Genomic DNA, 16,602 nt, shown 5'->3' with positions numbered 1-16,602 from the left:
ATTTAGAATCCGTAAGGACACAATTAGTAAATGACGGAATTTTACCAATGTGAAAGGAATACAATATTAACTAATGTTCTAATTCCAAACGAATATCTGATGTAAAGTAAACAATATACATATGATTTAGTAACATGAGGAAATAAGTATGTTATATAGTAACAATGATTTAGAACTTAAGAACTGAGAGTTAGAGTACATTATGTGTTTATGAGAATTGATATATGACTTAGGTACTAGTGTGAGGGGCATAACATAACACAAGCAATCATTTTTCTATTCAAGTAGTTCCCACGATGAAATCCAATAATGGTCTAGTCTTTAACATGCGTAAAATTAGAGTTGTTTCACAGCATTATTATCCTACTATGGCACAAAAGAAAGAAGATTATATCTTTGACAGGGTACATAAGTGCTGGGATGCTCCCGCATACGCCGCAAACTTCTTTCTTGTATTTAAGCAACTTTTTCGTCTTCTTGTTATCAGATCATGTTCTATATATTTGGGGTTTGTCTACCTCGTGTTTCTTCTCTCTGGGTTGCGTTTGCGATCCGGTGGTAGATTTTTTAATTCTTTTTTTATTGCTTAGATGGTTGAATGAGCTCACAGCCCACCTGGTTGTTAAGTGGTTACTGGAGTCCATAGACATCTACAACGTAAATGGACCACCCACCTTGAATTATAAATTATAAGGTCTCAGTATAGTTACAACGGCTGCCCCACCCTTCAAACCGAAACGCATTACCTACTGCTTTACGGCAGAAATAGGCAGGGTGGTGGTACCTACCCGTGCGGACTCATAAGAGGTCCTACCGCCAGTAGAAGCGAAGTACTTACTACTCTTGCCAGGGCTAGTGTTAGCATCGTCCTCAGGTTAGAGCCCCGTGAGCTCACCTACTCGCCCGATTACGCTGGCATAGCCCTCTGAAGCAATCAGCTTAGGTACGATAAAAAAAGACCTTGTGTCAGCCAGCTGTGGGTCAATTATTAAAATGCGAGAAATGTACTCTACTTTGTTATCTACTTTAAAATACCAGAAGTATAAGATACTAGCCGTACTCGCCCGCTTCGCTGGGCATTTAAAATTAACATTATTATTTATTGTCACTATTATTAGGGAGTCCAACACTCATATAAATATTAGCCTAACCATTAAGTACATGTATTTTCTACATGGATACCAAGTTTCTGGTCAATCGGATGCATGGTTCAGTAGTTATAATGGAACATCCGTAAAAACCACTGTAGATTTATATATTAGTATAGATTCACATAGATCTATCAAGACTTCTGCATTCAATACAATGCTTAGATTAGCGCCGTGGAGCTACGTATTATATACGCCGTAAGGAGTCCATGGACACCATAACTAGAATGCTGCATGCACATTGAGGTTGAAATCTCAATTGGGTCTCCTTTAAGCCGGAGAGCATGACTTGACCGCGGAAATGAAAATGAGTGAGTCTGTGGCACAGCAAGAGATGTTCAACAATCAGTAATTACGCAAATTTGCTATTATACGCTGTCATGTTATAATCAATGACAATGAGCTTCCAACCGAGAGCACTCGTGAATATATGGATTATCTATATGTATATAAATGAATTGCTGTTCGTTAGTCTCGCTAAAACTCGAGAACGGCTGGACCGATTTAGCTAATTTTGGTGTTGAATTATTTGTGGAAGTCCAGAGAAGGTTTAAAAAGTGGATAAATATGAAAATGCTCGGAATCAAATAAAAATAACAATTTTGTTTTTCCTTTCATGTGTCCCCCGTCGCGTCGGACGGATTCCTTTTGTTTGTTTTAAGTCTATTTTATACAAAAGTTTAGGTCTTTTATTTATCGATTGAGGCACTACGAAGTCTGCCGGGTCAGCTAGTGAATTATAATAATAGAGAATATAATGATCAGTAATCACATAGTACGTGCGCTGTTTTCAGACTTATTTCATTAGTTAATTAATATTCAATGGACTCATAGAATCTCGTTACATAATGTATACGTTATACAATGATTACATAACAACGCACAGTTTTGGATCGAATATATCGGGACACCATCACTGTGAAATATTAATATCTAATCAATTACGTAAGGTCAACAACGATTTGTTTTGTTTGTACATCACTATTCGATAAATGCCACAATGTTGTTTGCACAGTGCTTTCGTCTAAACTGTACAAAGACTTAAATTCTTACTTAATATTATAAAGAGGGAAAGTTTGTTTGTTTATTTTCAGTCTTTTTAACGCCAAAACGATGCAAAAGGTCAGAATAGTGATATTATAGACTACTTTTTGTTCCGAAAAAACGTTTCATTCTCATGTTACATTAACAATTTGCCTTGACCACACGGGGAAGCTGACAGGTAGTCAACCATACATAAAACACGAACGCATAGAGCGCGATTAAAAAAACAAACATCCCAATGGAAATAACAATTAACAAATTTTAAGTAAATCCGTCGGTATCTAATTACACGAACTACTTCGATGATGACGGGATAACATCGTGTAATAAAAGTATTGTGGTCTTGCGCGGGTAGGTTCCACCGCCCTGTCTATTCCGGCGGTGAGACAGTCATGTGATCCAGTGATAAAGGTAGAGCATCCACGATACCATACAGCTAAGACTCAGACCTCGCTCTGAGGACGTCGGCTTTGTTTCAAATTAAACGGCTTAGATTTAAGTCTAACTTCAATCTAATCTTGTCACATTGCAAGGCATAAGCTTCACTAAATAATATAAAAGCTGTATACGAGAAAACAATATTTTAGTTCAAACAAATATTTGAGCTATGTGAAATATTTGGCAGACAGCGGCTTAGCTCTGTCCCTGGCATTGCTGACGTCCATGACCGTCGGTGACCACTCACCACCAGGTGGGCCGTATGCTCGTATACCTACATAAAATAAAGTAAAACCAATTGAGAACCCGCAAAATCAAAATCAAACCCGCAAAATTATAATTTGCGTAATTACTGGTGGTAGGACCTCTTGTGAGCCCGCACGGGTAGCTACCACCACCCTGCCTACTTTCTGCCGTGAAGCAGTAATGCGTTTCGGTTTGAAGGGTGGGGCATCCTTTGAAACTACACTGGGACCTTAGAATTCATATCTCAAGGTGGATGGCGGTATTTACTTTGTAGATGTCTATGGGCTTCAGTAACCACTTAACCAGGTAGGCTGCGAGCTCGTCCACCCACAAAAAAACCTCCTCCTTATTTGTGGTCGGTTAAAAAGAGTAGCCATATGTTATGCATGCCAGAATTCAACAGACATGCTGTGCATACTTCAGTCGGAAACAGCCTTTACAGAAACGGATGCAGCTAATTCCAAAAATATTTGATATTCGTGTCTTGATATACCATTATTAATGGTAATAAATGTTGAATCTAAATTAGAAAAATAAGTTTTTCTCCGCAGTTCGATGGAGCGTCACAGACGGTGTCGCCAAATTAACAAACGGAAGCCCCGTAGCTTCGGAGTCACGCCGAACTAAGCCGCTCGAATTACTTCCTAATTAAACTCATTATTAACGTTCTGTTATACAATCGAGTACTTTAGTAAAAAATAAGTACATCTTCGACAGCGATGCAGGTTTATTACTACAGATATTACACGAAATGTTGTGTTATAATCATTTCTGGTTTTTTTTTTTAAATTAAAAGATTGACAAATTAATTCACTTCGACGAATGACAAAAGATAACTTATAATTTGTGAAGAATTAATGTTGAATGTTGCGTTAAATGCTTAAAGATTTATTATAACAGATTGTTTATCGATTTATCGCAACAAAGACTCCTTAAAATATTGAGGTCTATTGGTTTATTTGAGATGAGGATTTTGTTTTTGTAAAGGTGATTAGATAAGCGCCAACCATTCTGTGTACTGTATACGCCATCTCTTTAAGATTATAAATTACCAAAGCTTTATTTGCACACTTTGCCTCACGTCTAATAATCAATCATTAAAAAGGAATCAATTAGGCACGAAGTTTTAATTGTGTAGATAGACTCCTGGTGTTCAAGAGCTTTGAGACATCACTATGGGTCCATCAGTACGTTATTATTACAGACAGGGGTGGTAAAGCACTGGTAACATATCCTACCTCAAGCTCGAGCGTACTCAACAATTGTTTACGATTGACTTCCACGGTGAAGGAATAACATCGTGTAATAAAAATCAAACCCGCAAAATTATAATTTGCGTAATTACTGGTGGTAAGACCTCTTGTGAGTCCGGACGGGTAGGTACCACCACCCTGCCTATTTCTGTCGTGAAGCAGTAATGCGTTTCGGTTTGAAGGGTGGGGCAGCCGTTGTAACCATACTGAGACCTTAGAACTTATATCTCAAGGTGGGTGGCGCATTTACGTCATAGATGTCTATGGGCTCCAGTAACCACTTAACACCAGGTGGGCTGTGAGCTCGTCCACCCATCTAAGCAATAAAAAAAAGCTAGATTTGCGAAGATCTCTCAGGGGTATAAAATTATTAATAGCCGACAAGATCCTCGGACTGAACGAATCAGTCAATTCTACATGAACTCGGCATCAGGCAGCGTCTATCCTCCATCGTTCAAGGTCGGTGTTTTCTCTTTCTTTGGACGCGTGTCGCGACGGATTTACGGCTCAGTGAAGCGCCTTGTGGTGCAGGGCATGATTGAGGGTACAAGACCACGCGGCAAATTACCATTTCGATGGTTCGACCAAATAAAGGCAGCTCTAAATGATCCCGCCAACGAGTGCACAAGAAACGCCGCGGTACGTGAGGAATGGCGACGTCTCGTGGAGATCACCGCCATCCGAGCTGATGACGACGATCGTTCTGCCAAGAGCGTAAACGATTAAGAAGAAAGATCCTGAGGCTTAATTAATTCTACAGAAGAAATGTTGCACGAAGGCTTCAGGAGTTGGATTGGAGAACAGAGAGGAACTAATTTCGGCTATGAACACTTGTTGAGTCGACGTCGCTCAAAACACGTCATTACGGATCCTCCCGATCTACTAACGGTGCTTTTAGGTACCACAACTCACAAGCACCGGTAACCGTCCTCATCGAACCCGTCGCTTGCGACGAAGAGCTCGAAGAGCGAATTAACCCATAGACACAGCCCACTGAGTTTCTCGCCGGATCTTCTCAGTGGGTAGCGTTTCCGATCCGGTGGTAGATTCTGCGAAGCACTGCTCTTGCTAGAGCCAGTGTTAGCAACACTCCGGTTTGATCCCCGTGAGCTCACCTACACGTTAGGGTAAAGCTGAAATAGTCTCTCAAGGCTATAAGCATAGGTAGGAAAAAAAAACACTTGCTGGAATATAGCAAGTAAATTATATATCAAACAAAAGGACCAGTGAAGTATGTATGTACATAGTGCAGTGAAACAAAACATAGTTCCCCGTTGAATCCGTACCATTTCTCTTGCGGTCAGCCATGCATGTGGTTCCGCGTGATACACATGCGCCACCGAGACCCGACAATAACGAAGATCATCGATAAAGAACCTCGTATTCTGACGTTTATTCGACATATCGATATATCTATTCAGGAAAATCTCGGGAGTTACAGTCTTTAGGCATTTGGGGATTTTAAGATATTTTGGTGGCGTTCAGTGGTCATAATTAGACAGTTGTTTGTTGTCAACCTGCTGTTGCGAATGTGTGAAGACGTTGAGGCGTCACTAAGTAAAAAACTTTGAGAGCCGCTGTACTAGAATGCCGCACAGACGAACAAACATACACAAAGGCGCAGTCAACCTAAGAACAACGGTATTCTTGTAGATGCACAATACAAAAAGCGAAGTTGTAGACGAGTGAGCATTTACATTTTAAAATTGCGTTCATCACTGTTTTTCTCGTGAACAATTGGTAATTATTTACAGTAATTTACACGTTATTAATGGATGGCGGGTCGTATTGTGAGTCCGCACGGTTGGCTGCCACCGTCCCGTGCTAAATGCCGGGATTGCATTTCGATTTGAAGATACAGTTATTATGTATTAGAACTGAGAATTCGATATCATGATTCAAACTGGGTAAAGACTTTAAGTAATGATGTTTGTGTCGGCCGTGAGCACGGTCATTCAGTTACGGAAAAAAAATCTCAATGCATACACATTTAGCACGTGCTAACGAACAACGTGTGTAACACAACATCAAACATGGTATAACATAGAGTAATAAGCATTGTTTCCAGTGAGTTTCTGGCGGCTTTTTTTCAGTGGGTGGTAGATTCTGCAAAACACTGCTCTTGGTAGGGCTACTGTTAGCAAATTTTTTCAGGTTGACCCCGTAAGCTCGGCCCATGAGGCTATGAACGAATAAGTAGGGAAGAAAAAGAAAAGAATTTACAAGCCCACAAAATTTATAAGTAACATAAGACTCATTGTTGCTGCGGTCTTTGCCATACATAAACATATAGAAAATTACTTTTAAAAAAAAAAAGAGCTTTGAAATAAGTACTTATAACGAAGCATGCCTTTTACTTCACTCTCAAAGTATCAAAGAAAATGGCACGTCAGGCTAGCTAATAAATAATGCTCAGACGAAAGATATTAAACGTAAATTAATATAAACTAAGGCTCATTAAGTTTCCGCTTCCAAAAGACAACTGCAAATAAATTTATGTGATGGATTTAAGTTCTATCATCTAATAGGGGTCCTAATTAGCAGGACCGCACAGGTTGGTATTGAAGTCATGAGTATCTATGGCAATAACCATTCAGTTTTATTTATTTATAGCTACAGTTTATTAGCGAGTGATTGTTTGAACGTACTAGCCTTAGGATTTAAAAAATGTTTTATTTTTGCTTTTATTAATTGTGAATTCTTATTGTAGGCCGTCTCGCGTGCGCAATGTTTCTTCGTTTTTTTTGATGAGCAATTCGTCATGTTTTCGGAAGTTTGGAAAAACTACCGCAAAATCCTTAAGTGAGTTCTAGACTGTTCACGGAAATGAAGACAGGCTTCAATTGTGATTATTCCAAGCTCGGTATACCTCATAAAATCGTGTTAGAAAAATTATAGTTAATTAAAGTAAATTGATATTTAGTGGCTAACGTAACGGTCTTAATGTCAAGGAGGGTAAACCAGGGTAACATAAGCAGACAACAGTGTTCGTGAACCCGTATTCTTTTCTTGTCTCCCTACTGCAAGTAGCCTCTAGAAACTATTCTGGCCTCACCCGATGTGTACCCGAGCTCAGGGGGCTCAGCCTGATAATGTCACATAAGTAAATACTGGTAATGGCCGTATATTGATGTTGTGGTGGAACGGAATCTTGTTAGCCTCCACAGGTAACGACCACCGTCCTAATTATTTTTGGCGTGAACAAGCAAAAATGGGTGGGGCAACTATTATACTCGCAGTATACAATTGTAACTTAGGTCCTATGGTGACCACGGCACAAGAGATGGGTTGCGAGCCCAATCACTCGTCCACGCAATTACAATATGTAGTTTTGAGATATTCCAGACCTTACGACTTCTGGCTTCACGGTCATATAAAATAATTCATATCCAAGGTACATTCCAGTTAATAAAGGCAAGAATTCCACAAAACCTCGGCGGGCCGGCGCGGTGCACATCTCCGTGATGTAACATCGCAGCAGCCAGTGAAAGCAATGACGTGCCACTTACACCTGTCAGTCGGAACTACTTGAGATTCAAACAAAATGTTTGACACAATAAATATAAGCAGCGAGGGCGACCGCGGAATCCGCTGCACGTTTTCACTTTTTAGCATCTAATTTAGTGGAACAACATCGAAATGTTTCGCTTAAGCGTCAAAATAATAATTGTAAACAGACATGCTTTAACAAAAACCGACTTCGAATAGAAAATAAAAAGATATACCAAAACAAATTAATATACACTAAAAACAATAATCATCTAAATCGGTTGGCGTGATATTGAGTTATTCATCTATTTGTCGCGCACGTACTTCATGCAAATTTAAAACTTATATGGTTTTCTCATGGATACCATTATCAGAAGTGGACTAAATTTCTAATAAAAAAAGAATCATCAAAATCGATTCACCCGGTCAAAAGTTATGAGGTAACAAATACAAAAAAAACATAGTCGAAATAACAACCTTCTCCTTTTTTGAAGTCGGCTAAAAGCGCTCTACATATTATATTTTTCGCCACATCCCTACAGCACTGCACAAAATTTAATCAGGTACCATGATTAGAACGAAGATACAAATATAATTCTAAAGAAATTTATTTTAAATAAACCAGTCTATTCTTAAAATAGCCTCCTCTCACTCCACTGTCTGAGTGTGTTGACTTAAAAACTGGAAAATATATTGTTACGAAGTAATATCTCGGTTATAAGTATCTCGTAACCAAAGACCTTTTAAAACCATATTTATTCAATGCCATTTCAAACCGCATCCCTGTAACCCTGTTTACGAAATGAAGTCACATGTACATGTTGATTTGTCCACAGGAGTCCGTTACTGACGGCTTTTTTGGCGTTGTCCTTGCTGTGCTTAGCGTGCGGCAACAGTGCTGCAGTGCTAGCGGCGACTGGGCTACAACGCGACACGATGCGAGCACAGCCCGTGGAACCCGCTAGCTTTGAGGTTAGTATTTAATTTTCTATTTTGTGCGTCCCTCGTATGCTACAACTTACGCTCAAGTTCTCAGGCCCCAGTTTGTCACTTTGGTTCCTCTACCTATTCGGTGATAGCCTAACTATTCAAGCTACGTTACAGCTGATAGGTGAGCTCACAGGGCTCACCCTGAGAGAATTTAACAGCCGTCTGGTGTAGTGGTAAGTGACATGGTCACTACACAAGGGGGTCGCGGGTTCAAATCCCGCCAAGGAAAGATATTTGTATGATAAATATAAATGTACTTTCCAGGGTTATGGATGTATATTAAATATTAAACATATGTACGTGTATAATAAAAATCTTACATTTATTTCCGTTATCTGGTACTTATAACATAAGTTCTTTACGAACTTAGCACGGGACCAGTTAACGTGGCGTGATTATTATAAAATATTTATTTATTTATAAAAAAAAAATACTAATACTGGCCCTAAGAAGAGCAGCATAGAAGAAATAGGCGGGGTGGTCGTACCTACCCTTGAACATTAATAATTAACTAGAGGTCCCGCAGTAGTCGAAATTCGACTATAATTAATTGGATATGTAAATTTGTACACTATTATGATTGTATTTTATACTTCTATAATCACAAATTTCGCCAAGGCTACACTATAAAAAATATTAATAAAGACGTCAAGAATTGACAATAAGTAGTATGCATGCGTGTGTGCGTCAAATACATGGTATGTAGTGTGTGTAATGTTTTCTTTATTGATTTAAGGTATCTTTTATGCATTATTTTAAAAAAATATTAGCATTATGCACTTCTTCTCTATGTTCTCTATAAGTGTGGAAAATTTCATACTCCTCCTTCCGCGCAATTTTCGTAAAAAGGGATACAAAGTTTTTGCTTCACGTATTAATATATAGATATTGAACATAATACGCAGCTAGTATCAATGTACACGAGTCTTTACGTAAATGCAACTAAGATCAAAACATTCGCAACAATACGAAACGTCGGATTAGCAACTGTTTTTGTTAGCGCTATTTAACTGTACAAACAGTTTACATCTTTTTATAACTATTTAGATCAGCGATTTCTAAAATTAAATTATATTGGGTCTTAGGATTTACTTTATAATTATTATTAGAATCAATGAATAACGAAACTGGACCAGATCGTAACGAACAAATATCCTTGTCCCTACAGCTGCTAACAAATAAACATATTCAAATTCTCAAAGTGTAGACACCAACTTAGAACCGATGGTGTAGCAGCAACCAACCAAATAGTCACTGATTAAAAAGTTTGGGAGCCAGTGATCGCAAAGCCAGTGCTACGGATTACTGTTATATGGAAACTCGCTCGTTCAGCTGTCTCTCCCTGTTTCAGCTAGCATGCGGTCTAGAATATTCTTAACACAGTTGAAAACTGTTCATGAAATCTAGTCCACGGTTTTGTATATTTACGATATCTCAATGATTGTAAGATTAAATCTGCTTCCAGGGAGGTTGGTAGATTCAAGTTGGGGTACGGCTGTAGCGGAATTTAAAAAGTATAGTTCTACCACACATATAATAAGACGAACACAAAATGGCGCCGACATAATTTAACTAAATGTAATTTTTGCTGATTATAGCGTCCAATCACACTATTACTTGTCATAATTACGATCTTATGAACGTTATTGGAGAAATTAATTGAAGAGAAATTCTCGCATCGCCTATCGAAGCATGCGAACAATAATAATAATTGCTATTATAGCAATTATTTTTTGGCCATTGGGGAGGCAGTAAAGAAAACACTTATTTAATACTTAAACTATTGTTAGTTGTTAGGAGTTTATTTTATTACACTTAAAAGTAATATTTGATATTACGATTATAAAAAATAACTTGGTATTTACGAATTGCTGTTGCTCATTAGATGTTAAAGTGAGATCGTAATGTAAATGCCGCCACTCACCTTGAGACAAGCGTGCGAAGAGTCAATTGTACTGTAAAATCTATATCTATAAGTATATAATAATATATAAAAATGAATTGCTGTTCGTTAGTCTCGCTAAAACTCGAGAACCGATTTGGCTAATTTTGGTCTTGAATTATATGTGGAAGTCCAGAGAAAGTTTAAAAGGTAGATAAATATGAAGATACTCGGAATTAAACAAAAATAACAAGTTTATTTTTCCTTTGATGTGTCCCCCGTCGGATGGATTCCTTTTGTTTGTTTTATGTTTATTTTATACAAAGTTTAGGTCTTTTATTAATCGATTGAGGCACTACGAAGTCTGCCGGGTCAGCTAGTAGCAATTAAAAATCCTAAATCAAGCTTCAAGCTGTGAGGCAAGAAATTAGTTGATACCTTATTTTATTGACCACTGGTAGTAGATGACATTTCGTATCACTCACGATAGCGCCGCGGTTAACTCTACCGAATCTCTAATTATTATCTTCGTTACGGTTCTTAGCGGATCGTCGGTGATTCTTTTTATTGCCTTAATGTTAAGTCGGCATAGAGCAATGTATGGACGTAAATATGTCCTTAAACCAATTTCTATATTGATGAGAGACGGAAAGTGAATCTCTCCAATAAGGTTCGAAATAATAAAAAAATCAATGAGTTACAACGGCCTGCCGATATGCGCTGTACGATAACATGGGAACGTAGTTTTACGAATATTTACTGCACGAAGTTCAAAGTTGAAGGTTGATAAGTTTTAAATTATTTTTTTTCTTGTCTAAGCATCGTATCTATAGTTCGTATTCTGATGTGACTCTTGTCCTCGGAGGCCGTCGTAGTGCCCCTATGGAATAGTGAAGTCGTCGTAGCCTAAGGGATAAGACGTCCAGTGCATTCGTGTTGAGCGATGCACCGGTGTTCGAATCCTAGGCGGGTACCAATTTTACTAATGAAATACGTACTCAACAAATGCTTACGATTGACTTGCATTCCGATAGAGGCACCCGTCACGTGCGGACGTGCTCATCGTCCACTCGATCGCCCGGTCTTTGTTCGCCCGGCTTTTGTTAGCCCGGCCATTGTTCGCGCGGCCTGTGTTCGTGATACATCTGCCGACCAAGTGTGTTTCCTGGAAGCTTTTATTTGTTTTGTTTTAGTTATTTTTGTGTTCGTGGAACATTTGCCGACAAAGTGTTTTCCTGCAAGTATTTATTTGTTTTGCTTCTTTTTGTAATTTCTGTTTTGTTGTGCTTTTTCTTTGTCCTGTAGTAATCGCGCCGCATTGCCACCTGTGTTCAATAGAACCGCTCAGGTCCGAGAAGTTGGGGCCTCGCCGCAAGGCGAGTGTTTTCAAGACCCGGGGCCGCCCCACCTGGGTACTCAGCGATCATGGACGCTGTATTCGTGGAATTCCTCCGACTTCGTCACCCACAGCTCGCCTCAGAGTTTCTGGCTTTCAAGGCCAATCACACTGCGAGCTCTCTCGAAGACTCCGCCGTGCTCGCTGCTCCTGCGTCGCCTGTACCTGCATGCAAAGCGTCTACATCGAGCACCGCAGCCTCCGTCGTGCCTGCCGTTCCCGCGTCGCCTATACTGGCGAGTAAAACTACTGCGTCGTCCGCCGTGGCCACCGTTCCAGCAGCGCGATCATCCGCGGCCTCCGTCGCGCCCTCCAAAACTCCTGCTTGTAGGTCACCTGCGCCCGCCTCCTCGTCCTCCGACTCTGACTCGGAGATGGAGGTCGACCTCGCCCCCGCCTCATCGACGGATGGATTCACCCTGGTACAAAAGGGTAAGAAGCTTGCCGCGGAGTCTCGAGCTCTCGCGGCCGCTAAAATTAGCAAAGCCGCGAACGCGTCGCGCCCCCGCCCTCAGACTCCCGTTGCGCCTCCAGCCCGTGCCACTCCGTCGCCGCGACCGGTGGCGCAATCTAAAACTCAGACCCCTCCCCCGGTTATCCTTCAAGAGAAGGCAGCTTGGGACCGAGTTTCCCTGGCCCTTAAGGCCAAAAATATTAATTTTGCCAGCGCCCGTAATCTCGCCAACGGGATTCAAATAAAAGTAACGACACCCGACGACCATAGGGCCCTCTCAAGTTACCTCCGAAAGGAGCGTATAAGTTTCCACACTTATACGCTCCAGGAGGAGCGCGAACTCCGCGTTGTCATACGTGGAATCCCGAAGGAGCTAGATGCCGATCTCGTCAAGGCAGATCTGATAGAACAAGGCCTACCAGTAAATTCCGTGCACCGCATGCACACCGGCCGCGGTAGGGAGCCATACAATATGGTTTTAGTCGCCCTCCAGCCTACCCCCGAGGGTAAGCAAATTTTTAATATTCGGACCGTCTGTAGGCTCTCCGGTATTGCCGTCGAAGTCCCCCATAAAAAAGGCACTCCTAGTCAGTGCCATAACTGCCAACTGTACGGGCACTCTTCCCGTAACTGTCACGCGCGCCCCCGATGTGTTAAGTGTTTGGGCGATCACGCCACGGCCCTCTGCGCTCGCGACCAAAAAACCGCGACGGAACCGCCTAGCTGTGTCCTGTGCCGAACACAAGGTCACCCCGCGAACTACCGTGGATGCCCCCGAGCTCCAAAAATAAATCGCCGCGTCGCCCGTCAAAACCGCCTCCAAGCTTCCGGCCCAGACATCAAAGCCACGGTACCCTCTGTGCCGAAGGCTAAGCCTGCTTTCGTGCCGGCGTCGGTGCCCAGCGTCTCGGCTTGGGCTAAACCGTTGCCGTACACGATCACGGCTACAACTCTCTCCCCCGCGACTCGTCCCACCCCCGCGATACGTCCCTCCCCCGCGACCTGCCCTCCGACCGCGTCCGAAAATCTCGCTCTAGCGATTGACTTTTTTCAGTCGATCAACTTTGAGCGTGTTAATGCTTTGGGTGACGCCATTCGCGCCGCCTCCACTGCACAACATTTCATCGCCGTTGTGCAAGAATACGCTGACGTATACGCGTCGTTAAATACGTACGTCCTCCCCTCACTCCGCCGGTAATCAATGGCGTACATTAGTAGAATAAAACCCTTATCCGTAACAATAGGATTTTTTAACGCTTACGGTCTCGCAAATCAACGTGATCAGGTTTGTGATTTTTTGCGTGACCATCAAATTGACATTTTCTTAGTGCAGGAGACCCTACTTAAGCCCGCGCGCCGTGACCCTAAAATCGCGAACTATAACATGGTCAGGAACGACAGGCTCTCTGCCCGTGGTGGTGGTACCGTTATTTACTATAGAAGAGCCCTGCATTGCGTCCCGCTCGATCCTCCCGCGCTCGCTAATATCGAAGCATCAGTGTGCCGAATCTCACTGACGGGACACGCGCCGATCGTTATCGCGTCCGTTTATCTTCCACCGGATAAGATCGTTCTAAGCAGTGATATTGAGGCGCTGCTCGGTATGGGGAGCTCTGTCATTCTGGCGGGCGACCTAAATTGTAAACACATCAGGTGGAACTCACACACCACAACCCCGAATGGCAGGCGGCTTGACGCGTTAGTCGATGATCTCGCCTTCGATATCGTCGCTCCGTTAACCCCGACTCACTACCCGCTAAATATCGCGCATCGCCCGGATATACTCGACATAGCGTTATTAAAAAACGTAACTCTGCGCTTACACTCGATCGAAGTAGTTTCAGAGTTAGATTCAGACCACCGTCCCGTCGTCATGAAGCTCGGTCGCGCTCCCGATTCCGTTCCCGTCACGAGGACTGTGGTGGATTGGCACACGCTGGGCATCAGCCTGGCTGAATCTGATCCACCATCGCTCCCGTTTAACCCGGACTCTACCCCGTCTCCTCAGGATACCGCTGAAGCCATAGACATCTTAACGTCACACATCACCTCGACATTAGATAGGTCATCGAAACAAGTTGTAGCGGAGGACTTCCTTCACCGCTTCAAATTGTCCGACGATATTAGGGAACTCCTTAGAGCTAAGAACGCCTCGATACGCGCCTACGACAGGTATCCTACCGCGGAAAATCGTAGTCGAATGCGTGCCCTACAACGCGACGTAAAGTCTCGCATCGCCGAAGTCCGAGATGCCAGATGGTCTGATTTCTTAGAAGGACTCGCGCCCTCCCAAAGGTCTTACTACCGCTTAGCTCGTACTCTCAAATCGGATACGGTAGTAACTATGCCCCCCTCGTAGGCCCCTCAGGCCGACTCGCGGCCTTTGATGATGACGAAAAAGCAGAGCTGCTGGCCGATACATTGCAAACCCAGTGCACGCCCAGCACTCAATCCGTGGACCCTGTTCATGTAGAATTAGTAGACAGTGAGGTAGAACGCAGAGCCTCCTTGCCACCCTCGGATGCGTTACCACCCGTCACCCCGATGGAAGTTAAAGACTTGATCAAAGACCTACGTCCTCGCAAGGCTCCCGGTTCCGACGGTATATCTAACCGCGTTATTAAACTTCTACCCGTCCAACTCATCGTGATGTTGGCATCTATTTTCAATGCCGCTATGGCGAACTGTATCTTTCCCGCGGTGTGGAAAGAAGCGGACGTTATCGGCATACATAAACCCGGTAAACCAAAAAATCATCCGACGAGCTACCGCCCGATTAGCCTCCTCATGTCTCTAGGCAAACTGTATGAGCGTCTGCTCTACAAGCGCCTCAGAGATTTCGTCTCATCCAAGGGCATTCTCATCGATGAACAATTCGGATTCCGTACAAATCACTCATGCGTTCAACAGGTGCACCGCCTCACGGAGCACATTCTTGTGGGGCTTAATCGACCAAAACCGTTATACACGGGAGCTCTCTTCTTCGACGTCGCAAAAGCGTTCGACAAAGTCTGGCACAATGGTTTGATTTTCAAACTATTCAACATGGGCGTGCCGGATAGTCTCGTGCTCATCATACGGGACTTCTTGTCGAACCGCTCTTTTCGATATCGAGTCGAGGGAACCCGCTCCTCCCCACGACCTCTCACAGCTGGAGTCCCGCAAGGCTCTGTCCTCTCACCCCTCCTATTTAGCTTATTCGTCAACGATATTCCCCGGTCGCCGCCGACCCATTTAGCTTTATTCGCCGACGATACGACTGTTTACTATTCTAGTAGAAATAAGTCCCTAATCGCGAAGAAGCTTCAGAGCGCAGCCCTAGCCCTAGGACAGTGGTTCCGAAAATGGCGCATAGACATCAACCCAGCGAAAAGTACTGCGGTGCTATTTCAGAGGGGAAGCTCCACACGGATTTCCTCCCGGATTAGGAGGAGGAATCTCACACCCCCGATTACTCTCTTTAGACAACCCATACCCTGGGCCAGGAAGGTCAAGTACCTGGGCGTTACCCTGGATGCATCGATGACATTCCGCCCGCATATAAAATCAGTCCGTGACCGTGCCGCGTTTATTCTCGGTAGACTCTACCCCATGATCTGTAAGCGGAGTAAAATGTCCCTTCGGAACAAGGTGACACTTTACAAAACTTGCATAAGGCCCGTCATGACTTACGCGAGTGTGGTGTTCGCTCACGCGGCCCGCACACACATAGACACCCTCCAATCCCTACAATCCCGCTTTTGCAGGTTAGCTGTCGGCGCTCCGTGGTTCGTGAGGAACGTTGACCTACACGACGACCTGGGCCTCGAATCAATTCGGAAATACATGAAGTCAGCGTCGGAACGATACTTCGATAAGGCTATGCGTCATGATAATCGCCTTATCGTTGCCGCCGCTGACTACTCTCCGAATCCTGATCATGCAGGAGCCAGTCACCGTCGACGCCCTAGACACGTCCTTACGGATCCATCAGATCCAATAACCTTTGCATTAGATGCCTTCAGCTCTAATACTAGGGGCAGGCTTAGGGACCCCGGTAACCGTACTCGTCGAACTCGACAAAGAGGTCGACGTGCAACCTAACCCATGCATCAGCCCGCTGAGTTTCTCGCCGGATCTTCTCAGCGGGTCGCGATTCCGATCCGGTAGTAGATTCATTCGCGAAACAATTGCTCTTGAGTTGTTAGGTCTCCTTCGGAGGCGCTCGGGCAGTTGTTAGCAAATCCCACCCCTCTTGGCTGAGCCTTTGCTCGCCCACCTGT

At 43.2% G+C, this 16,602-nt stretch overlaps 1 protein-coding gene across 1 annotated transcript in view; it reads left to right on the top strand.

The window, feature by feature from the left end:
* Positions 1-16,602, top strand: part of LOC114244610 (uncharacterized) — a 73,743-nt gene that overhangs the window by 9,681 nt on the left and 47,460 nt on the right. Inside the window, exon 2 of the mRNA XM_028176488.2 lies at positions 8,455-8,590. Coding sequence (XP_028032289.2) covers positions 8,455-8,590 — 136 coding nt within the window. The remainder of the gene's footprint in view (positions 1-8,454; positions 8,591-16,602) is intronic.

The sequence above is a fragment of the Bombyx mandarina genome, chromosome 17 (assembly GCF_030267445.1).
Source record: "Bombyx mandarina strain Sakado chromosome 17, ASM3026744v2".
In the NCBI taxonomy this organism is placed as follows: domain Eukaryota; kingdom Metazoa; phylum Arthropoda; class Insecta; order Lepidoptera; family Bombycidae; genus Bombyx; species Bombyx mandarina.
Note: the sequence above shows the minus strand (reverse complement) of the source record. Positions and strands in the feature narration are given on the sequence as shown.